The sequence below is a fragment of the Fusarium subglutinans genome (assembly GCF_013396075.1).
Source record: "Fusarium subglutinans strain NRRL 66333 chromosome Unknown NRRL66333_c0000234, whole genome shotgun sequence".
NCBI classification, from domain to species: Eukaryota; Fungi; Ascomycota; class Sordariomycetes; order Hypocreales; family Nectriaceae; genus Fusarium; species Fusarium subglutinans.
This window is the reverse complement of record NW_023502297.1, coordinates 47150-69969: the sequence shown is the minus strand read 5'-3', so window position 1 is coordinate 69969 and position 22820 is coordinate 47150. Positions and strand designations below refer to the sequence as shown.

At 48.3% G+C, this 22820-nt stretch overlaps 7 protein-coding genes across 7 annotated transcripts; 3 read left to right on the top strand and 4 right to left on the bottom strand.

Annotated features, from left to right (window-relative positions):
• Positions 1–200: 200 nt before the first annotated feature.
• Positions 201–1233, bottom strand: FSUBG_11800 (uncharacterized protein; the record flags this gene model as incomplete). Its single annotated transcript, XM_036676522.1, has 2 exons — positions 201–884; positions 976–1233. 2 exons carry the CDS (start codon positions 1231–1233, stop codon positions 201–203), a joined length of 942 nt encoding a protein of 313 aa, XP_036532743.1.
• Positions 1234–2706: 1473 nt separating this feature from the next.
• Positions 2707–3170, top strand: FSUBG_11799 (Litaf-like zinc finger domain protein; the record flags this gene model as incomplete). The annotated part of the gene is made up of 2 exons (XM_036676519.1): positions 2707–2957; positions 3014–3170. 2 exons carry the CDS (start codon positions 2707–2709, stop codon positions 3168–3170), a joined length of 408 nt encoding a protein of 135 aa, XP_036532742.1.
• A 91-nt stretch (positions 3171–3261) lies between these two features.
• FSUBG_11798 (multidrug resistance-associated 1) lies at positions 3262–8164 on the bottom strand (the record flags this gene model as incomplete). The annotated part of the gene is made up of 10 exons (XM_036676518.1): positions 3262–4469; positions 4520–5260; positions 5311–6249; positions 6302–6419; positions 6472–6587; positions 6635–6793; positions 6842–6913; positions 7307–7398; positions 7447–7907; positions 7955–8164. The coding sequence occupies 10 exons, from the start codon at positions 8162–8164 to the stop codon at positions 3262–3264; spliced, it is 4116 nt and encodes a 1371-aa protein (XP_036532741.1).
• An 830-nt stretch (positions 8165–8994) lies between these two features.
• Positions 8995–10087, bottom strand: FSUBG_11797 (alcohol dehydrogenase; the record flags this gene model as incomplete). Its single annotated transcript, XM_036676517.1, has 3 exons — positions 8995–9277; positions 9326–9758; positions 9808–10087. The coding sequence occupies 3 exons, from the start codon at positions 10085–10087 to the stop codon at positions 8995–8997; spliced, it is 996 nt and encodes a 331-aa protein (XP_036532740.1).
• A 2793-nt stretch (positions 10088–12880) lies between these two features.
• FSUBG_11796 (family sulfate permease) lies at positions 12881–15414 on the bottom strand (the record flags this gene model as incomplete). Its single annotated transcript, XM_036676516.1, has 4 exons — positions 12881–14298; positions 14356–14896; positions 14943–15088; positions 15156–15414. 4 exons carry the CDS (start codon positions 15412–15414, stop codon positions 12881–12883), a joined length of 2364 nt encoding a protein of 787 aa, XP_036532739.1.
• A 5548-nt stretch (positions 15415–20962) lies between these two features.
• Positions 20963–21571, top strand: FSUBG_11795 (gnat family protein; the record flags this gene model as incomplete). Its single annotated transcript, XM_036676515.1, has 1 exon — positions 20963–21571. One exon carries the CDS (start codon positions 20963–20965, stop codon positions 21569–21571), a length of 609 nt encoding a protein of 202 aa, XP_036532738.1.
• Positions 21572–21807: 236 nt separating this feature from the next.
• Positions 21808–22098, top strand: FSUBG_11794 (gnat family protein; the record flags this gene model as incomplete). Its single annotated transcript, XM_036676514.1, has 2 exons — positions 21808–21989; positions 22038–22098. 2 exons carry the CDS (start codon positions 21808–21810, stop codon positions 22096–22098), a joined length of 243 nt encoding a protein of 80 aa, XP_036532737.1.
• Between the last annotated feature and the right edge of the window lie 722 nt (positions 22099–22820).

Sequence of the window (22820 nt, the reverse complement as noted above, 5' to 3'; positions counted from 1 at the left end):
TATATATATATACTTAAGTAACTTATAGTATTATAAGCTAAGCTTATAGTAAATTATAAGTTTATATTATAAACTATATTATAAGGCTTATAATATTAATAGGATTAAAGCGTAAGCTGCTTAATAATTTACTAAAAAAGTAGGGGCTACGTAATATAAGCGCTTCTACCTGTTTAGTTATAATAAGTAGCTAGAAGCATTTACATCTCGGAGTCCGCCACTTCTTCTCGATGTCTCTCCCGGTAGAAGTTCCTGAGAACGTCAACGACTGTAAAAGTCAACGTCACAATGCCGACAATCAAGGTGGCCAACTGGTCCCTTTCACTAACTCTGATTCCCAAATCCGGTATCGAAGTGCTGCGGTCTCGGTGAATCATCAACATCGATGGCACAACCAGCATACCCGCGAAAAATATACAGCCTCCTAGAGCTTTCAGAGCTTCAACCACGTTATTGTAGTTCTTCTCGATCATTGACCAAACTAGCATGATGATGCCAGTAAGAAATGTTAGGCCAATGAACGCGGTGAAGAGGTAGATGACGGTTAACATCACTGGTAGCATCGCCTCGTAGAGCGCGATGAAGAAGCTGGTTCCTATATCGCCGAGACTGAAGTGGAATATTGTGAGCATGAGTGAGCTGTAGCCATAAGCTACATTTACTACCCAGCGCGCTGATGGCTTTGGCTTCCAATCCCGTGCATAGTCGGTATCAATCATGAAACCAACGATAAGAATAAGTAGAAACGGTGTTGCGGAATAGCATATGGTCAGCGGCCCGGTGATATCGACGACACGCTGGCCCAATATCACCGTATCGGGCGGAATATGATTCAGGTCGAGCTGCGTGGTATTGAAAGGGCCAAAACAGGTCAAGATTGACCTCTGGATTGCGCAAGCAAAAGATAGCCAGTGCGCGTTGTTTCATCCCCAGCATCCTCATCGATTGCACAACCAAGTCTGTCGCGGCAAATACAGGATATGCCAGAGCTCCTAAGAGATCATTTGAAAGGCCTGGCTTCTTAGGTCCATCTTCGTCTGCTAGACAAAAGGCCCAGCTAGCGAGAACGGAAACGAGAAGCATGTACCAACAGTAGATGGTGCCAGGGCCGTACAGACCTGTCGCGTTGTTGTAGAACTCGGGGTTGTATGGGAAGAGTCGGCCTGTGTCTTGACGGATGAGGCCATCTGTAATTTGTAATTCTGGATGGGAGTAGTTGCACAAAGAACTCATGGTGCATTAGCGAAAAGTAAAGTTATCCGATTGCGTGAATTTCAAGAATATGAATGCCTTTTTCTTCTGCATAAGTGTGCTTTCAACGCCCTGAATGCCTCGTTGGGCTGAGCTGAACTGGGGGGTTGAAAATGCCTTGAAGTTGTTTAGCGCCGTGGCTGTTCAGGGCCCATGCAGCTCAGCGGCATGAGGATGTTGTGAGATGTAGGCTTCAAGCCAAAGACCGTAATCAATATTATTCTCACAGTATGTTCGCTATAGTATATAAGAATTTCCTTCATTACCCAGCTTCAAAAGCTGCTACCTCAGCGGATTAGTTTACTCAACTCAGCTCAGCTGCCACTGATGTCTCGCTTCCACAAACCCTGCTATGCCTGAGCTTCTCACTCAAGCCTCCATAATTTCTGATGTTTCCCGCATTGAACTCAACATCACTCCTGTGCTCCTCGAGAAAAAATTCTGTAGTATTCCTCCTTCGGCCGATTAATATATCATTAATCTTCGAGACGAGCGGTTTGAAAGTAGGGACACACGGACAGACAAGTGCTGAAGTGACCTCTGCCAAAGCCCAGAGCTGCGGCCTGACGATATCTCATGTAATAAACGACCACGTTTCCACCCATTTTATCCGTACGATAGCAAGCGCGATTGAACTTGGCCAAAGGTCAACAAATACTAAATGTGATTTGAGGTATACTAACAAGCATCCGAGTCCAAAGACGGCTGAAAGAGCGATCTTTTGGGATTGACGGAGGTTGAGCCTCCAAATAACCGGCTGTGGCAAGACGGCTATTATGTTGGAATTTCCGCGTGGAATTAACCGCAACGTTAAATGTAGATCCATTCCATGTCGACCCAGGACCACCAACTTTGTTACTTCATCTAGGCTGTCAAGCTTCGGGTTATTGAGGAAAAGCGACAGATGAGGCTCAAAATCTTCAACTCGTATGCCCGAGCACAAATGCTTGCAGTAGGATCCATGCATCCTACGATAATCCATTCATCTTGAACAAAGGATCGTCTATCTGTGAAAGCAATACAGGGTCTTTACATGCAGTATTCTAGCTGCATGCGTTCGAGGACTAACATACAATGTAAGTGATTTGGCCTGATCGTGCTACGTTGTAAAATCGCAATTCGTCACCCTACACCCGATGACAAAACGCAGCCACCGATACTGAATTCGAGACCGAAGCGGTGGAATAATTGCCCGGCCAGTTAGTTAGTCTTTTGGTTCAGCTCCTCCAAAATGGTGTCGGTGGCTGATACCAACCATTGTCTCATTGGCTACGCCTTCACAATGCGAAATACGAGCACTGGGCAGTGTGATCCTCTAGGCATCCGCAATTACAGGGGTCATCATTGAATAAGAATTGACTTGCCACTATGAAGTTCAATCTATATATCAACGGCTTTGGCAACGGTCTATATCAAATTTCATAATTACCAGTCTTTGTTCAACGATCGATAAACATGGCAACTACTACGAAACAAAGATTTCAAACTTTGTTCAACGATGATCCATCAGATGACAACAACAAAATCGAACTCTTCTCCCCACTCGAGTCTCAACAACAGTCCGAGATCACAGCATTCAATACCATCTCCCAATCCAATGTCGTTCCTCTGAGAAAGCTGAAGCAATGGCCTCGAGCTGTCATATGCCCTGCCTGTCGAGAACTCTCCCTGACCCGAGTTGAGCGCAAAATCTGTGGGGGTACCCAGTAAGTATAAACCTTGAAACAAGATATGCAGATGGAAGCTGACTTAAACTTACCAGTGCCATGGCTGCATTGATGTTTGCATGCACTATCGTTGGGGGACCTCTTGCGTATATCGGGAAGCAGTGGAAGAATACTGAGCATTACTGTTGCAGATGTAACCGCAGACTGGTGACCTGGCACTTTAGCTCTGGGACTGAGATTCATGTTTGGTGAGCGATATTGCTGTATCGAGAATAGATGATTTATTGAGGCCATGTACAGTTGTGTTTAAGTCTTGGAAATAGTTCTATAATGGTTGCTCTTTTTATCCAGAACTCAAATCCCATAGCCTCTTGAACTCGCTCTCCCTCTTCAGTAGCTCCTTCGGGTTGTCCCACTCGATAACCCTTCCTCCTCCCATCACAGCAACTCGGTCGAAGTCCACAACAGCACCCAAACGATGTGCAATAGCGATGACCGTACATCCCTTAAACTCCTCTTGGACCACTTGTCGGATCAGTTGCTCCGACTTGGCGTCGACGTTGCTACTCGCCTCATCAAGAAAAATCATCTTCTTGTTAGCTAGTATCGCTCTTGCAAGGCAAAGGAGTTGCCGTTGACCTTGCGATAGTCGCTCGATATCAAGAATACTGTCCAAGCCTCCAAGCCTCTCTACAGCCTCTTTCATCTTGAGACGATTGAGCACAGCGAGAATCCTATCTTCAGGCTGCTCACCGCGAGGGACCAAATTGTTGCGAACAGTAGTCTTCTTCATGAAGAACGGATGCTGAGGTACGACTGCCACGGAGGCCCGTACAGTTTGTCGTGGAATTGTAGTGATGTCAATGCCGTCAAACTTAATGCTAGAATTGGAGTCAACCTCCAACATCCGGAGAAGACAGGCCATCAATGAGCTTTTGCCACTGCCACTGCGTCCAACGACACCGACCTTGAAGCCTGCAGCGATGTCCAGACTGACTTCGTGCAGCACTGGCTCACCCAAAGTGGTGTATGCAGCTGTCAACTTGTCGATCTGCACGTGGCCATGAGAGGGCCAGCTCTCGGGTGGAGAAACGGCCTCGCCAGGAAGGTTCTCGCTGTCAGTTGTGGTGCAGAACTCTTTTGTACGACTGACAGCACCTAGAGAAGTCTCCAATTGCGTATAATTCTTGATGAGTTGCGTGAGATATTGCGAAAAGGAAGTCACATTGAGAAGGGCCATTGCCACAAACTTCGGCTCGAAACTGTCTCGAAGCTTAACAATGAGAACCATCAAGATCGTAGCCAGCGCTGCAACTGCGAGGTCAAGGACAACAGCTAGCCAGCGCTGAATACTGAAGAGGAGATAGTATGGACGCTGAGATGCGTCGAGGAACTGAAAGTGTTGTTCCCTGAACTGCTTCACCCAGCCGAAGGATCTCACACTGGACAAACCTTGAAGGGTGTCAAGGAATTGTGTGAATAGTGGTGAGTTTGCTTGTAGTTCAAGGATTCGGATCTGGCGAGAAGTTCGAAGGTAAAATCTCTGAAGCACTAGCGCAACTGTCAGTGAATGTTGAAAAGGTGTCAGGAGTGAAACTTACACCAGCAGAAGAAAGCAAGAGGGGGCAGAGTCGCCACAAAATATCCAGAGAACACACACATCAGTATAACAGACATGATGGTGACGCTGGTATCAATGGCCAGGTCAATCAATGCAAATGGAAGCTCGGTGTCTATTACGGACATATCGCGGCTGAAGCGGTTTGTTGTAACGCCGACGTCCATCCTCGAGAAAAATGACAATGGAGCATTCATAACTGTCCGAAGTAGCCGTGCATGCAGAACTTCGCTGCTCAAAGGTACCATGACAACAAGGTAATGCACAGCTGCACCCATGATGCCAATTATTGCAAGCCCAGCTAGCATAGCGTAGAGTCCAAGGTAGAAGTTGTTGACGCTTTGTTGAGTGATAACAGAATGACCAGTCCAGAAACTTAGCAATAGCTCAGTCATCTTGTGGGCCGCACCGAACATGACTGTGAGCGTCACTAACAACAGGACATGCCACTTGGGTACTGTGTTGAAATAGTAACCATAAGTAGCAAGTTCTCCCAGTGCTCGGTTAGCGGATTCAGTCTCTTCTTCTGGCCCTTGAGGTGCTGAAGTTGATCTGTCGTTGGCTTTCGAGGAGCCGCCGTCTTCCTTTGCAGCCCCGTTCTGCCGAAGATGTAAGCCACTGAAGTAATCAGTGTCGTTCTTGAGTTGCTCAAATGTGCCTTGATGCTGGACTGTGCCATGTTCACTTAGAGCAACGACGTGGTCTGCATATGCCAGCCGATGAACTATGGGATGTTAGTATGTTTCACTTCGAGCTGGCGGCAGCTGAACTCACTGGCGTTGGTTACACAAACAACAGTCGTGCCAAGCTCTCTTAGCAACCCTACTTCAGAAAAGATCATCCTGTAAATATGCTCCTCTGTCGAAGCATCTTGTCCCGAAAAGACATCGTCGAGAATAAGCACTCCTGCCTTTGAGTAAATGGCCCTTGCAAGTGCAAGTCTCTGATTCTGGCCACCGCTGAGAGAAACACCGCCGCTGCCCGCTTTCGTGGCGTCCTTGTCGGGCATCTCAACAATGTCCTGCTCGAGTCCACATGCATGGATAACTCTATCATACCAATCTTTGTGATACGTGGATACACCGAGGATGTTCTGTCGAATCGTCAAGTTCTGAATCCAGGGCTTCTGGTCAACAAATGCGATTCGGCGAGCGTCCGTATAGACGAATCCCTGGGACGGCCGCAACTCGCCCAGCAAGGCCTTCATGAGAGTGCTTTTACCAGAACCCACGCTCCCAATAACAAAGGTGAAGTGAGATTTACGGATGGGGAATGAAATGTTAGTGAGGGCTGGTGCTTCAGTCTTTGGCCATCCGAAGCTAGCGTCCGAAACGATCATGAGAGGTTGGCCAATAGCCACTGAAGCCTCGTTGGAGCGATCGAGCAGCTCGATCGAAGCTCTTTCCTGATCAGAAGCGTGTAGCCCGAAAGTACGGACCTCTTGTTGGGATGGGCTATGACGGACATTAAGAGGTAAGCGGTGATCCTTGCAACTATCCGACAACAGAAAGCCCTGCATTCGATCAAAGCATGCAAGCGATGCCTTCATTCCAGGGATCGTTCGTATGAGTGTGGACATAGGGTTGGACAAAAGATAGATAAGCGAAAGAGAAGTATATGCCGAAGCCGTACTCAAAGGGTTGCCTGTCTCTTGAGATATGACCACATAGGTCGCAAACGTAGCGAGCGGAGCTATAGCTTCCATAGTATTTTCTAGAAGGCAAAGTCAGCGGCACATCGTTTTCCAAGCAACTCGTAGACCTACGGAAGAAGACTCGCCAGCACATGAGTTTACGGAACTTCTTGGACAGGTCCAACTCATTGACTCGCAGACTTTGAACCATGTTGTTGAGAACATCCGTCAGGCCAAGCATCTTCACTTCCTGCAATCTTGGTCAGTGACTCAAACCGACCGCCTTTTAAATGAGCTCTTACTTTCATTGACCCTAGCATCGAGGCAGTAACATCAATGCGCGTCTGGATACCACGAACCCACCGCTTTTGGGCGTTTGCGATATACTTGGCTATCATCAAGATACCAGTGGTCGAGACTAATCACATGTTAAAAGTGAACCTATTGTCACTAGAGAGGCCGAACCTATTGCCACAACCATAGGGGCTAGAAATGCCATGCCCAGTTGTCTGTACAGGAGATATAAAGCCACTGCGCACTCAATAGGCGAAACCCACATCTCGTGTATGCTTGCAAAGTTCATGCAGATATTTTCAGTATCGGCAGACATCAGTGTGACAGCAACTGCAAGGTGTTAGTTGTTTATCTTGCCTAAGAGCCCCGTTTTCTTACTTGATTCGTCAAAAGCCGTGATGCTCAGATCGAGGGTCTTGTCATATACCAGACTGATCAAGCTACCCCTGACTGCGGTAACAAATCTAGATAATTAGCCTTGGCTTTTCATTCGGCAGGGCTTTGATCTCACTGGTAAGTCATATGCCAGTAGAATGCCTTAGCGATCTTTACTATGTCAGTCTGGGTACTACAAGAGAAGTAAGCGAGACACAAACCGCCAGTCCAATGGAGACGCAGCACCAGGCTCCCGTGAGGCCCCATCCAATGGCTTTCTCTTCATCAAGGTTACTCGCAAACCCGATTGTTCTCTGGATAAGGAAAGGCTGTGCGTATGTGAAAGCCATCAAACAAAGACGCGATAACATTCCAAGGAGAAAGACTCTTCTAGACGACCAGATGGTGGACCAAAAGAGAGCGTTACTCTTAGCTTGATTCGCTGGGCTGTCTATCAGCTTTACATACCACGGGAATGCATGATGAACTCACCCGTGCGCCATGACTTCTCCACCTGTGCGAACAATCTCTTTCCCAACAGACTGTTCTCGATGGCATACCTGTTATCTCATCAGTTGGGTCATTGACTTGGCAGACGAACAACATACAGATCATGCTCTGTCAGGGAGTTAGAGAATCCTAATTTCATCAGAGGGTTGATCCACCAGAAGACACTACGGCCCAGTATTCCGCTCGTCGTCTCTGGTGATAGATCGCGATACTGAGCTCTTAATATGGACCTTTTTCCCCATGCTTCAGATATGAGAATGAGTGCCTTGGCGGTGGTTGCTGCTGTGAATAACCTCGCAACTGCGTGTGCTCCATCTAGAAGCCATAGCGTTCTGGCTATAGCGCAATCAAAAAGAGCTGTGAAAAGGAGATAGACGTTGATGATTGTTGAGGGTCTCACAGAGCGCGTATGCTCGGCATAAGACAGTAAGGCTAATAAGAGTCCGTTCACAAACACAAGAGCCGCCGCAGCGATTTGAGGTTTAGATGTAGGCAGAGGTCCAACCGTCCAGTATGTCAATATTACGAGTTGTAGTCCGGTATACACAGTTATCAAGCCCTGTTGTATCGTCAGCACTATCTTGAATACAGCCTTCAGGCACAAACCAGTTTAATAAGAAGACGGGAATTCTCAACGGTCTTTCGTGGTTCTCTCTTCAGCCATAGTAGTCTTTGCGGGACGAGAATCAAGAACAAAGCAGAGGGGATAATAGATAGCATAACATTCTCAAACAAGACAGTAAAATCAAATCTTCCCGAGGCTGAAGGACCGAAATCAGCTTCGGGCAGAACGTTTAGTGAAGAATTAGCATCCATAGTGCCCGTGATTGAATTATCTGTACATCTTCGCAGCGGGCCGAGGGAGATTCATTTCACGATCCCATAAATAGGTAACTTGGTTATCTCATGGTGAGGTTCAATGACGAATTTGCCTAAATCAGTTGGTGCTTACGTGGGTGACTACGTTTTCGTGCGTTATTCAACTGCGGGGAAAGAAGTTGATTGGTTGGCCAACCAAGCGATTAGGACAAACTTGCGCCGTCTTACAGGGAGAAGTAGGGAAGGATAGACTGGTTGTTTGTGATGCAGTTCTGAGTTCAGATAGATATTCGATATAACCAATATTTAGACCCAAGGAAATTCGATGTGCTCGATCAATAAGATATGGATCCTGACTATTTGAATTACTCTGACCTACGAATTCTTTTTCTTAGGTCAACCACAATCAAGGAACCAACCTTGGCAAGACCAGCACTACGCTTCGTCACCAAGGCTACGCATACTCTCGATTATGGCGAAGTACTATCTCTCTTGATAGATGCCCGTTGAACTTTGTGTAAGTTAGACGTAAATATGAGCAAATTCCGCTTCTCGGTTTAATTTGGTAGGATAAGAAGCTACCCGCGTCGAGCTGACAAAAGTTCCTCACCACGTACCTGGTTTCGTCACCACCTTACGAAATCTCCACCAAATCACGATAACCCCAATGAGTCAAAAGAGTTTAACTTAACAACAGCCAACGTAAATTTCTTCAAATTCGTAATCTTACAAGCTGGTATATCCTTCAGCCTCGCTTTCTTCTCTTTAAAAAAACACATCTGAGCTCCATAATCGTTATTTTCTAACTTCTTCAACACGTAACTACTTTACTCCTTGACAAGGACAGCTCTGTATCGAACCTTGCCCTCCTTCAAATCGTGCAGAGCCTTCTCAATACCCTTCTCGTTAAGAGGGTAAGTCATAATGGTGGGCTTAATGTTCTTCCTGGCAGCAAAGTCAAGAAGCTTGCGAAGGCTGTCGCGAGAGCTGACCAGAGAGCCCTGGACGCGAATACCCTTGAGAGAGAGCGAGGTCAGGGGAACGGGAGTGGACTCCAGAGCGGCAGTAAGAGGGTATATGACACCATCAGTATCAACAAGAGGAACGAGGCTATATTTGTTAGTTATGACGAATCAAGTGCTGGTGCGTTGTCCATACCTGCTGTAGTCGACATTTCCGCTGCCGCAGAGAAGCAAGTGCTTAACGGGCTTGAAGTCTTTAGGGGCCTCGTCTCCAGACTTGAAGACAATAAACTCAGAGGCACCATAGTCCAGAGCCTCCTGTCTTTTGGACTCGGAGGAAGAGAAGACAACAACATGGGCTCCCTTGGCGGCAGCGAGCTTGATGGCAAGATGGCCCAGACCACCAATACCCATAACACCGACTCTATCTTGAGAACGGAGACCGTACTTAGTCAAGACTGTGTAGACAGTGGCTCCCGCGCAAAGAAGAGGGGCGGCATCAGCGGAATCGTATCCATCGGGAATGGGAGCAACAGTCTTGGAGTCCCAGACAGCGCCGTAGGAGAAAGAGCCGTTATCAGTGTCAGAGAAACCATAGATCTGACGCTCACGACAGTACTGGTCAAGGTCTGTAGCATGGTCAGTGTTGTTATTTCCTAAAACTCTGCGGCTTCTTACCTGTACAGCAGTTATCACAAGAGCCGCAGATCTGATGTGTGTATCCGAATCCAACTCTGTCGCCAACCTTGACGTTCTTCACTGAAGACCCAACCTCACGAATAACTCCAACACCTTCGTGTCCCAGAACAATTCCACTGGGCTGGTAGAGCTTATCCGTTCCACAAACACCAGAGTGGGTTGTCTCAATGAAGACCTCGTGGTTCTGGAGCTCACGCTCGACGGTGTCAGAGACAATCTTTCCCTCGGGGGTTCCTCGGAAGACCTTGTAAGAGACCATTATTGCGACGTTGTGTATGGAGGGATGTAGAGATATAGAGATACGGTTTTGTGTAAAGATGGGGTATATGGCTCGACTCGAAGGGGGCTTCTGGGCTGGGCTTTATATAGAAAAAGGTTGGCGATAGCTACGGTTACATAGGGCTATCGGACCGGGCGGAGCAGTCTTCCTCATCGAGTTGACCGACCACGCAAAGCACGGATTGTGGGTTTGACTTTGGAATGAGCCTGAAGAAAGAGACCGAAGTGGGGATGTGAAAGCTTCTTTTTGCCTTGATATCGGGGTTAGCGAAGAGTCCGTCATCATGGACATTTTCGCATTCCAAGTTTTGCATGTTCTGGGGTGGTTATTTCCGGCGAGACTAATCTAGCATCTCCTCTAACAATCAGCTTCTGCTTCTTCTCTTCTGTTGCACATTCGTTATGTTGACAACGGTAATGCTTCTTCACCGACAAGTCGCTAAACAAGTCCCCTTGCTGTTGATACCTACTTCGGAAACATCGTTATCTTTATCCGTCCTGACCGTTTGTTTCAGGTCCTCGGATCATTCACGTAACTTGCCCCCAGCTTTGTAATCTCAAAATAAAATTCAACCGTTGAAAATGGATTCTCGGACCGCTCTCGGTGGGTACGGACCCGGTGAAGAGTGGATCATGGCGGAGCCGCTTGCCTCGGCACGGAAGTATTTTCCACGTGTACTAACAAGATCCATGACGATATTGTTTCTAGAATTCCTGATAGAAGTTGCGGGCAAAGAAATCTTTTGCTCCGATCGGCAGCCATGATGTCATGCGGTGAGATCCTCAGGGTCTTCAATCCTTCGCCTTTCTCGTCAATCTGAGTTAGGATAGATTTGCTATATTGTCTAAAGTTTTGCATTGAATCATGTCGATTTCAATTTGGCTACGCACGAGGCCTAGATCAGTAGTGGGAATTAGTGCCGGATATGCACCACTAGTAGTTAGTCTCCGAAGCTTTGTTCAGGAGTGACGATAAGTTACGATAGACATAGATATCAGGCCATATCTTGAACGATTCTGGTGCCAGAGGTAGTTTGAACGAGACGGGCCATATTCATCCGACATCTGGGGACAGAATGCCACATCTAACTAACTCTTTATCATGAGACTTGTCGAGATTGTTTGAATTTTCTGGTTAACTTGATACTCATCGACTTTTTAACAAAGCACACCCAGCCCCCTGATATCGGCAACGTTCAAAATTGTTGCGTTGTCAGGCGATGGTGCTGACGAACAAGGCGTATGATGCAAGCATTAGCTGTCAGGTCTGTCAACTTAAAACATCACTCTTGGTTTACACAGTTATCCCCGAGTTGGCAGCTCTATTAAGCAATATACCTTCCGTTGCCCGCTTATGTCCTCCCATTCGCCTGCCCGAAGGTAGGAAAGTAGATATCTACGAGATAGTCGGACGGTATATTTCGTTCATCTCTCCAGAAATACATAAAAGCGAAGTCTCCTCCTTGCTTCTTTCGACTCATCGGTGAGTTCTCTGGAAGTACGTGTTCATTGTGAAGCTTTGTGTCTGAGACTCAGTCTATCGATGCCTAACATGTTCAGTTACCCTTCATGGTAATAGGCTCAGTCGATATTGTGTTGCTACTCGCCACGGCTGCTTTCATCCGATGAAGACAGTGGTAGATAGTAGAGACTCCAAACAGAAGTCTTGTATAGTGTTTAATTCACAGTGAAAGCGTCCAGGAATGGCCTTTTGCCAGAATTATATTAGCCTCATTCCGGCTCATTCGAAGAGTCCCTGCAGCAAGAGATAGGATCTTGTGGACCCTGGGGCACCTCTATGAACTTCCTCCACGGCTTCGAAAGCCCATTATATCCGACTACTAGATGTAAATGGTGGCAAGGTAAGCTCGAGAATCTTCACTTTCCCAAAAGCAACTGTATTCAACTGCTCCTTTCGTGGCGTTTAACATGTTACCTCCGAGCAGTACACTTAAGAACTTACGGTAACAACAACGTTATGAAGTCACCGCTCAACTATGTTAAGATATATTATAAGGGGGTCAATGGCAGACAGTCTACGTGTACAATGCGAGGCTGACTTGGGCGATTCTTCTATCTCCCCGATCTTTCGTCACCTTGGAAACTTCACTTAGTGGTGATCTGTCCTTGAAAGTAACATTGTGCCGTTCAACGTAAGCGGTCGATAACTCGAGGCTCCCATGCACGCCACGTACCAAATCCATAATAGCAGTGATCTTATCGCTCAAGTGGCCAGTTCCCGGGTCTTACAAGCATGGTAACGTATCTCACTCAAGTGGAGAAGTTGAACACTATTTAACCTTGGATTGGTTTCGTGTTTGTCTGTGGTAATGATCACACCACCTTCGTCCACGGTCGTGTTAGTGCCGGCACATGACATCAAAGACTTATAACCGAGATCTGACAGCAAGCATGGAGGGCAGATATCAAAAGGTTTTGATCACACCGTGTACATATTAGGATTCTAGGGGTCGTCAGGCTACTCAGTATATTCTCAAGCTCTTCACTGTTTTCGGCAGTCACGAGCTCAAGGCATGCATGCAAAAGTGATAGGTCATTGTCATTCATAAGCCATGGACAACTTCACCATCGGCATCTTCCCCCACGCAGAAACTAGAACTAGACCAACATCAAAACTCAATCGGGTATAGACACATCGCCTAACAACCTCTATGGCGGTGTGATTCCAACACATGACAAATCTTTTACCATATCAAAACTCCATGAAACACCGTGATACCCAGACACACAACAATATGTAATAATAGCCAATTTAGTGCTGCTTTAACTCAGCGGCGGAAACGGCAGCGTCGACGGCCTCCTGCAAATCGAGATGGAAGAAAGGTCGGTTGAGACCCTGTACTGCAATGAGACGAGCGCTGGTTGGGTCTCTTGAGACACCCTTCTCGGAGCCAATGCTGTTGATAGAGTCGTCGACAGCCTCTATATCCTGCTTGATGGGAGCACTCTTGGCCTTCTCATCGAGAGCAGCAGCAGTAGCAGCGCTGTCGTCACCGCCAAGGTCGGCAATGGAGAAGATAGCCTTCCAATGTCCAGTGCCGTCGTGGTTAGTGCGAGGAGTGCGGAATCCGAAGCCAGCAGCAGCGAGAGCACGCTTAGTCCATCGGTTCTCGATGTTGGCGAAGTGCCAGTCGACAACCTCGGGAGCGGCGAACTTATCAAGTTGATTGCGAACATCAATCAGAGCCTGGATGGAAGTGACGTCGACATTGTTGACGCTGGAGAAATCAAGGATGACAGCCTTGAGGATAGGCCGCTCATCGTTATCAATAGCCTTGATGTGGCGGGGCTCTCGATCGTTCCAGGGACGGTCACCAAGCTTGCCCAGAAGAGCAGGGTTAGTTCGTCGGCACTCCTGGAAGATGGTCTCGGTGAGGTGGTTGAGGTAGTGAGAGGCATTGGGGTAGTTGAAGCCCTCGGCAAATCGGTAGATGAAGACACCAGGGTAAGGTGTGCGGACGATAACCTTGGGGTTGGCACCGTTGCCGTGATCAAGAGGAAGGAAACCAGCTCGGAGAGAACCCTCACCCTCGTCAACGGATCCAGGGCTGGAGGTACCGTCACTGACGTTGGCCTTCATGGTTCGGACACGGACAACACCGAGGAAGCGACCACGGGTCTTGAAGAGACGGAAGACGACGACAGCAGCGGACATGGCGATCGTTGTGTAGATGCCGTTCTCGATGGAGCTGAAGATGGTGACGAGTACACCAGCGAAGAAGATAATGACCTCAATGGGGGAGACGCGCCAGAACTGGTAAACAACCTTGGGAGGGGTGATGACATCTCCGACAGCGTGGATGATGACACCAGCAAGACCCGCGTTAGGAATGTAGAAGAAGACGGCGGTAAGGGCATAGAGAGCAAGCAAGACGACAATAGCAGTGATTACACCAGCGAAGGGAGTTCGGACACCAGCCTTAGACTTGATAGCAGTTCGGGAGAAAGATCCAGTGGCAGGATAAGCTCCAAGGAAGGGACCGAGAAGGTTACTGACACCGATGGCGACAAGTTCTTGAGAGGGGTCGATAACATAGTTGTTGACGCGGCCGAAAGACTTGGAGATGGAGATGTGTTCAATCAGGACAACAATAACGGCGGCGGGAAGCTCAGAGACGAAAGACTTGATGATGGGGGTGTTGATCTCGGGGACAGCAGCGTGAGTGAAACCTGGAAGAGTTGGTCAATTACTGGATGAATTGTCAATAGCGAAACGAGATAACTTACCACTGGGGACGTCGCCGACAATGCTGATGCGGGGCTTGGAGCGGTGATTGATGTTCATGCCAGCGCTAATACCAACGTACAGCAGAATGACAAAGGCAGTTCGCAGTGTTGAAATGAAGAAGTACAGCTTAGCGCGCTGGGGCTGCTTCTTGGCCATTGTGCTGCAGAAAATACGGATGAGGTAGAGCATGGTCAGGGCTGACAGGCCAATAGCAGCGTCGAGCTTACTGCCACCCAAGTTCTTGAGGGTGTCAATGATCACACGGTAGGTTGCCTGACGGGTGTTGACACCCTTGATGCCCATGAGCTTAGGGACCTGGCCAGCGATAATGTTCACACCAGACCCAGTCATGAAAGCGCAAATGGAAGGCAGAGGGATAAACTCAACGAGCCAGCCAAGACGAGCGAGACCAAGGAAAGTGACGATTGAGCCGACGATGACTGCAAGGGCGGAGGCGACAACATGACCAGGAACGTCGGGCAGGGAATCAGCAGCCTTGAGGACGATGTTACCTGTGACCTGGGACATGACAGCGACGGGCTGAAGAGTCAGTCAAAGTTGGTCAATAAGATTAAAGCGAACTTACACCAATGGTGATATCTTTGGATGTGGCAAAGAACCAGTAGATCAGGACACCCATGAAGGATGAGTACAATCCATATTCGACGGGAAGCTGTGCCAGCTGGGCATAGGCCATGGACTGTGGAACGACAACAGCACCAACAGTGATACCTGCGGGGAGTTGATGTCAGCAAACAGAGTTCCCCGAGAATGTAACCGCACCGGGGAGTTAACTTACCAGCGACCAAATCACCTATGAACCAGATCAAATTGTACTTGCCAACCCATGACAAGAATGGGAAGAGGTTATAAAAATATTCCCCCACAGCACGAGCGCTGGGTGTGATTTCTCGAAGGAATTCACCAACTGTAGGCTCCTCCTCGACGTAAAGGTCGGCATTGGTGATCGAGGGCGCTTTCTCTTCGGGTTCAGTGTGATCGGCGCCGATGAACTTTTCCAAGGCTGTCTTGGCAGAATTCTTGCCGGGTTGAGACATGTTGGAACAACAATAGCAAAGTCAAATGGGAAAAAGGACAACGCTCAAAAAAAGACGATGGAAGAAGGGAGATGAAATAAGATTCTTGAATGGGTATGCAAGAACGGGGAGATCAAAAAGGTTGATCAGTAACGGCACAACGTGGGTATTTGAGTCGTCAAGACGTGCCGTGGGTCCCCAAGTCGGATTGTCGCTCGGTCGGTCGGGGTGTGATGCAGCGCTAGCAAGACTTTCTCCTAGTTAGGACAAGTAGTCGAGGTAGCTATGACGACTGAAGGTCTTGGGTCTTCAGGGTCAGAGGGTCGAAGGAGGGAAAGGGTGAGCCAGATCGACTCGATCTGTAGGATATATATGGGGTTAAGACCCGTTGAGGGAATTGAGAAGTGGGAGTGAGGTTGAGAGAGAGATAATCGAGAAGAAAGAGGCGAGGAAGGGCCACATATAAATTTAGACTGGACTGGCTGACCACCAGCGGCGATCCGAGTCCAAGGGCGTGTCGTGTGTATTGTTTGCGAAGTCAATTGCTAAGCTGTCGCTACCGTTCCGTTGACCTGGACCAGTACCTGTAGCTATCCTGGTCTGGTCTGGTCTGGCCTGGCCCACGCGGTAGTGTCATTTCCTCTCAATTCAGCCCTTTTTTAGGCTTCATGCAATCGTGACCACGGCCCAAGTCCAATGCCACGACATTGCTTTTTTTCGAGCGGGGAGATGAGAGTCTCACTGCGCGATTCAACAGGGATTAACGAACGCCAAAAACTCTGGGCGCTACTGGCAATGCCTGTAACCTTTGTAGCCTGTACATGCGAGCTGGGGTCACACTGGAGGTCTCCTCGGTCCCTCGTGCGGTGTGTCATTTCCTCCACACCCCAAGCTCTCTGTTCTCTTGTCCTGTCTTGCCTTGTGCCGCGTCAAGCTGCAGAATTGATGGAGGCAGCGTGGGGAGTTTGCGGCAAAAGCTGTGTGTCTGGGGCTCCATTAGAACCATTGCGTGCTGACCAGGATCTGAGCATGCAATTGTCGCTATCCCAATTCAGCTCCGCCAAAACTCCACCAACATTCGTGTCGTCTCCGTGGCAAGATCATGTCCCTTGAAGAAGGTAACTCTCTCAGAGTTTGCATGATGAGAGGCTTCTAATGCTTTGTGAGTAATATTGAACGAAATAACTAGAAGTCTGTGAATATTATGCGATCTTGCATAACCACGCTCAAAGTTCATGGAAAGAGAAAAATCCCTGCTAGATCTCGCGACGATATGGTCCCCGATTGCGCCATTCGATCTAAAGCCGTTAACGGCTTAGTTCCGCTTTCTAAGCGGCAGACGTTATTCCTGTTGCGGAATAGTGAGGTTGAAGCCGTAAAAGCTTTGATGGTAAAATGAGATTATCATTGGATTAGAAATGGTCAATGAACTCATTCCATCGAGACACGGAGGAAATCGAGCGTAAGAAATATTGTGAATTGCCATCTTTATTGTGTAGCGTACGGAGTATTGATATCCATTGCTCACAGGGTGAGGGCACTGCTCAAGATCCTTCAGGGACCTTCGGGGAGTTGGTCAGGTAGCTCAGGTACCCCTGTCTTCGAGCTTTACCTTGCCGCTACCGGCTGAAAGCTTTCTGTTCTACTATGTATGTTCTATGCATGCTTCTATCATCGGGGACAACACTGCTGGCCTCTTAAGCTTTCCATGGCTGGATTACATCGTTTCGGTGCCTATGTTCCCTTCAGAGATAGTAATTCATTGCCGTGCATGAAGACCTTTTTGCTTTCAATCTCTTCAATGACCCAATATTCATCATGATGGCCTCATCGGCCCATACCCCAACTCCCCGTAACGCCGCGGCCCCACTCCCCTTGCTACTGGTGCTAACGTCCCTGGCGTTACGGGACCATGAATAACCTCGATATCACATCGCGAATGCCGATATTGCTGCAGAACAAAGCCCACATTGAAGCAACAAGTCTCTCATCTCCGAGGTTTATCATGAAGGTCCTTACCAGCCCTCCATGTAGTCCAGAACTGATTCTGGTGAGACTATTGCTCAACCATCACAACACCCATGCTCTATGGCCGAGGATTCAAGATGGGTCCCTATTTTCGGGGAGTCCAGTAACAAGTGCACATCCATCCTCATTTACCTGTTCGTCCATTCGTCAATTTCCGACACCCCTGGTCCAGCGCCCATCCCTTGTTGTCTTTCGAAGTGAGTGCACCCAGACAACTTTAGTTTCCCAAGGCTGCGGTTGCGCGGTCACACATCAGGTCTAGACTCGAATAAACTACAGCTACTCTGAGTCAAAGAGGCTCTGGATTGACAGCTTGGCCGTGATACACGTTGCCGATCTTCCGAGTCGTGTGTAAAGCTACCAGCGCTTGATCAATAGCTTCAACTTGCAAGTCGACACACTGGCATGGTGCAATATGGCAAGTCCGAAATCTTATCTGACGCAATAGACCCTTCCAGATTGCTCATATTAGTGCGTCGCATGAGTCTTTTCTCATTTCGAGGTAACGCGGGTCTCCAATCTGGGCGATCATGGCCGCGTATTAGCTTGCTTCCTTCGTTGCAATATGGACCATCGCAACACTCTCCGCATAATACTCTCGGGTCATCGCTGGGTCGTCGGTCGTTTCCCGCCTTTTCCTTACGAGATCGAAACAGATTTATCCCGCGGTCGCCGGCTGCGTCTGCTGTTTCAGCTCAAAGGTGGTCCCTTTCGTCCTCCACTCACGCAGGCACGCGAGCTGGGAGTAACCTCGTTGACAGTGTCCCTCTTTGTCACTGCTGCATGTTTCATTGGATCCAACCAGAACCCATGTTCCGGGCCATCGGGGCTCACCCGACGGTCCAGCTTGCATTTGGACGAATGACTTGATCAAGAAGCCGATGTACAGCAAGGCCTCACTTCATCCCTCCCGCTCGGGATCGTAAGCCTTCCGGCTTGGTCCCCCACGAAGGACGACGTCTCCCGGCTCAAAATCCGCAAATCCATCCATATTGTTGTCTTGGCCATCTCGATAGCAATTTGCCTCAGCAAACATGGTGTTTGAGCTAACGTAGATGAGGTTCAGGGGGTTGCTATTGCGAGGCTGCCGACGGCGGTCCTTCTGCCCCTTCGATGACCGAATTTGTCTATGCGTTGACGAATTTACGACAGTTTCAGGGTGCTGCACATCGCACCTTTCGATCCAGGTCCGATGGCGAATCTTTCCAGATCTTGCGCACCATCAGGTAAGCTTATCCAGCACTATTTCTGTGTCCTCATCAATCTCGCCACAGTTGGTGGGATGAACCAGCCAGATCTACCCTTGTCGTGCGGTTGGATGGTGGTGGTCTAGTGTCGGGGAGTGTGCATTTGGATCAGTCTTAGCTCGGTGTGTTTTTGAGCGAGGTACGGTAGAATTCCTCATTGTACACGGTACTTGATCCCCTGCCAAGCGACGCCCACGTCTTCCTCTAGCGCAGCCGTTGCTTCTCCCGGGAATGCATCCTCCAAGCGGCGCCATCAAATGCAAGCGAGCACATCCCGTTGTTCTGGGAGCTTGGCAACGCACTTAATCGGCAATACGGCACACAACCCTGCCAGCGGCTGCAAGTTTAACAAGACATAAGTAGAGTTTGTACGTGGGATTTGCGGTTCCAACTCCAATTTGGACGTAATTGGGTTCGGTCGTCGCTGGTCGTGGGCTTGCAAGATTGGTTCTCTCAGCTCTGATTGCTTCGTCAAGGTTCCTATTGGGCACGACATTATGAGCTGAACCTCTACCTGCCATTATTGGTTATCGTCCGTCGAATCGGGACGGGTTAAAGATCAAAGGTGGCAAGCCAGTAGGTATCTCATCTCGATAGTCAATTGCGTCGAAAGCCACGGCGATGGTGAAAGACGGCCATGCGAGTCCTTTCCATTTGTCGCGACAATGTTATTACGTCGATAGATGACAGGTCGACGTGATCGTCAGCGTGAATATCGGTCGGCTACTGGAGGTACCGTATGCTATGGGGCAACTGATCAACAATCTGGACAATCTAGATGTTCCCATGTCAGCAGAGTTCATTATGCTTAATTGCCTCGACCCACATACCACGTCCCTAGTGACATTCCATATTCGTCCATCCCGGTCATCATGTCGTGCCTCGGAGGTGCGCGGATATGGTGTAGGTGCTGCTGTCGTGGGTCGACAGTCTCGCAATGTTGATGTGAGGTTGGAAGAGGATTTTCCCTCGCGCAGCTCAAGTCGCGTCCAAATTCAGGACCGTCATTTGTCCGTGACTTTGTTTCGGGGAGTTCACGGGGAGTCGAGACTGCCGAGCCTCTCTCGGGGAGTTGGTGATGGGTGGAGACTAGAGAATTTCTGAATCTCGCTGAGGTGATTGGGACTGGGCACCAGAAATGGAGACGACTGAATGGACAGCACACCAAGAGTGACAATTACACTGAGGCCATTCTCGAGCTATTCTCAAGCTAGAGGCTCATTGACTGTTTGACACGTTGGCTGCCGGTCGGCTGGCGGCGATCCAATCGGCCATTGAGCCAAAGAGATGATTTTGGTGTGAGTAGCTACTGATAGCCTGGTCAGTACATACCACAAGGCCGTTTTTAGTCATTTTACGTTATCCTTTAGACGACTGATGTGACTCTTGGTGCCATTTGTGACGTCTTTGGGCTTTCTTTCCATCTGTCTCGTCACAATACTGCATCACCATTCTGCACGGTGATGGAACGACCTATGACTCGAAAACCTCAGATTGACCACCATGCATCTAAGAAAGCGCATTAAATCTGGAGAAATTCCAGAAGAAGCCAGGCAAGATAGTGGGGACGTTACAAAGCTATTTAGCCGTAGTCTTCTCTTGGTGTTGGCCGTATTGAGACGCGAGACTGTAGGGTAGTTCACTTATGAGTTATGACAGCAGTGAGTTGTGAAGATCCCATCAGCGCCCTTTTCTGTTTTTACTCGATTTTTCTAAATGAAGGCAGCTATCTACGTACTCTCTAGCGTCTGCTATTGGGATGACTGCGGCCTATAAGGTTAAGCAATGAACATATTGTGGGATTATTAGAGTGAATACTCTGAGAAGTGAAGAAGACCAGCTTCAGCCCCAAACTCAGCTTAGGATAAGCTACCCTCACTTGAACAGAGCTTCAGTAATTGGGAAGATTATGGCCATGGTAAGTAGCAAGCCGAAGTTAAGGATATCCCGTTTGGCTACCTTTCAATTATGTCATGCAACATGTATCATTGGAGTTCAATGATCGAAGTGACTAAGTCATGCCAACCACCCGAAAACGGAGGTAATAAGAATACACGTCTGGGTGTTTCAGCTTTCTTACACTGAACTGAAATACAATTTCGCAACTCCCAAGACAGGGAAGTGATCCCAGTGACTCATATTTTTGCGAAAAGGCGTCATCATTGCAATCTTTCCGATAACCGACATTTACCCATGTGTGACAATGATTCACACACGTATCTCAAACTAATTTTCTCAATGCCATTTCTTGATCTACCGAGTAACACCATCCGAGGGACCTGGAAGTTATCGAAATGGCAGATTTTATCAAGGTCTACACGGCCGTGCCAGAGCAGCTCTTGGCTCTTTTGACTAATCATCTACCCTACTCGCTACCCCTCCTTCGTCGTCTTCAGTTTACCAAGTTTGAAAATGGCCTACGAGAGACAGCAAGAGTTATACTGGTACCGGAATCTCCACTTGAGGAAGGGGTAGACTTTCCGAAGAGATTCACCGCGGCGTATATCGACGTCGGCGGTGGCCCTGACACGCAAACGTGGATATACTCGACTCTTGAGCATCCGGATAACGCCGACACTAATGACACGGCTATCTATGAACAGCAACTTCAGAAAATAATCGAGAAGAGTGTCGTGATAGCAAAGGCTTATGGGCATCCCCTCGTTTATGGTGAGGCTGTCTTGGTCGGAACATTGCATGACTCAGTCCGAGATCTCCTCTCCAAGACAGGCCGCGTTCAAGCTCGTGAAACTGGGGCATATGACAAATGGCTCTTTAAGTACGAGGATCTGCCAAAGGATGAAATAGCTTTACCCGAGGGTATGCATTGGGGAACGGCGACAGAAGGTGATTGCCGAGTTGTTATCTCCCGAACCAATATCCCGAGAACAGTGCAAGTCTGATTTTACCCGTCCGGGGTACTAGCTGACGCCAGATAGGCAAGTCCTGAGACGAATGCCAAGCTTGGTAATCAAGCTCAATGACGGAACGCCTGTCTCCTGGGCTTTTCTGGGTAAGTTCCCTCGAGCCTAAATCATGCGGCTCAACTCTAATTCGACTTAGGGTTCGATGGCTCACTAATCAGCCTCCACTGCGAGGTACGTATCTTGTGACTTCAAGACACGATAAGATACTAATAATGAGCAAGGAGCCATATCGTCGACGTGGTCTTGCCAAGACGCTTGCTGCGAAGTTGTTTCGTGAAAAGTCTCTTGACTTTGCTGATGATGGTTGGTGTTCTGCTGATGTGGCACCAGACAATGACGGAAGTCGAGGAATGTGCAAGAGATTGAACGGAAAGCCGACCTGGAGGGTTTCATGGTAAGTATTCGTATCATTGTCGGGGGATTTGTGAGCTGATAATCTCAGGGTGTTACTGTTTGTTGGGGAGAAGCCGCCAAGTGAAACCAGTGGTACCAAGAACGCATGATGTGCTCTGGGAGTTCTTGAGCAAGCAAAAGATTTCTCTGGACGAATGTTAGGTGGATGTGTACCTGGTTCAGTGCCCAGGAACTGAACTTTCGTTGAAAACAGGCTCGGATAGACGGTGCATATTGACGGTTGAGACAGAGCGCAGAGTATAGAGAGAAGATATCATGAGGCTAGAAGCCCACAATTTTCGCATTCTGGCTGAATTAGTCATGCTGCCACGCTCTGATGCATGCTACTGAATCACCATTCACCCCTGACTGCGCTCAGTCTTCTATGAGACGCATCGCTGATTATAGGATGTACACGGGGTTAAATCGAGGAACTTTTCTATAACAAGGGATTATAGCGAAGACCCGCAATCACGTACAATATCCAGTGTTGATCTCGGATATTTTAAGACGATCGATCCGTTACCTTGGTTGAGTATTCAGGCTAAACGTGTTCCATGGCAGTTGTCAGCCTCAACTGCTGATATGCTTTAAATTCAATCAATGTGCAACCAGACTGTGTCATGTATAGGTATATTTGGGCCAGATCTACTGTGATTGACGTAAGCAGTTGTATTCGGGTATTTGACTTTTGAGAATAGCCTGATATCGGGTATTATCCTTGAAACGTGGAACTTGGGCCACACGGTTCTAGCTTATGCCAAGTTTCAGGTTGAGAATACTGCCGTTTGCCGATGCTGGCAGGCCGGTATCAAAATACGGCTGTCACCTC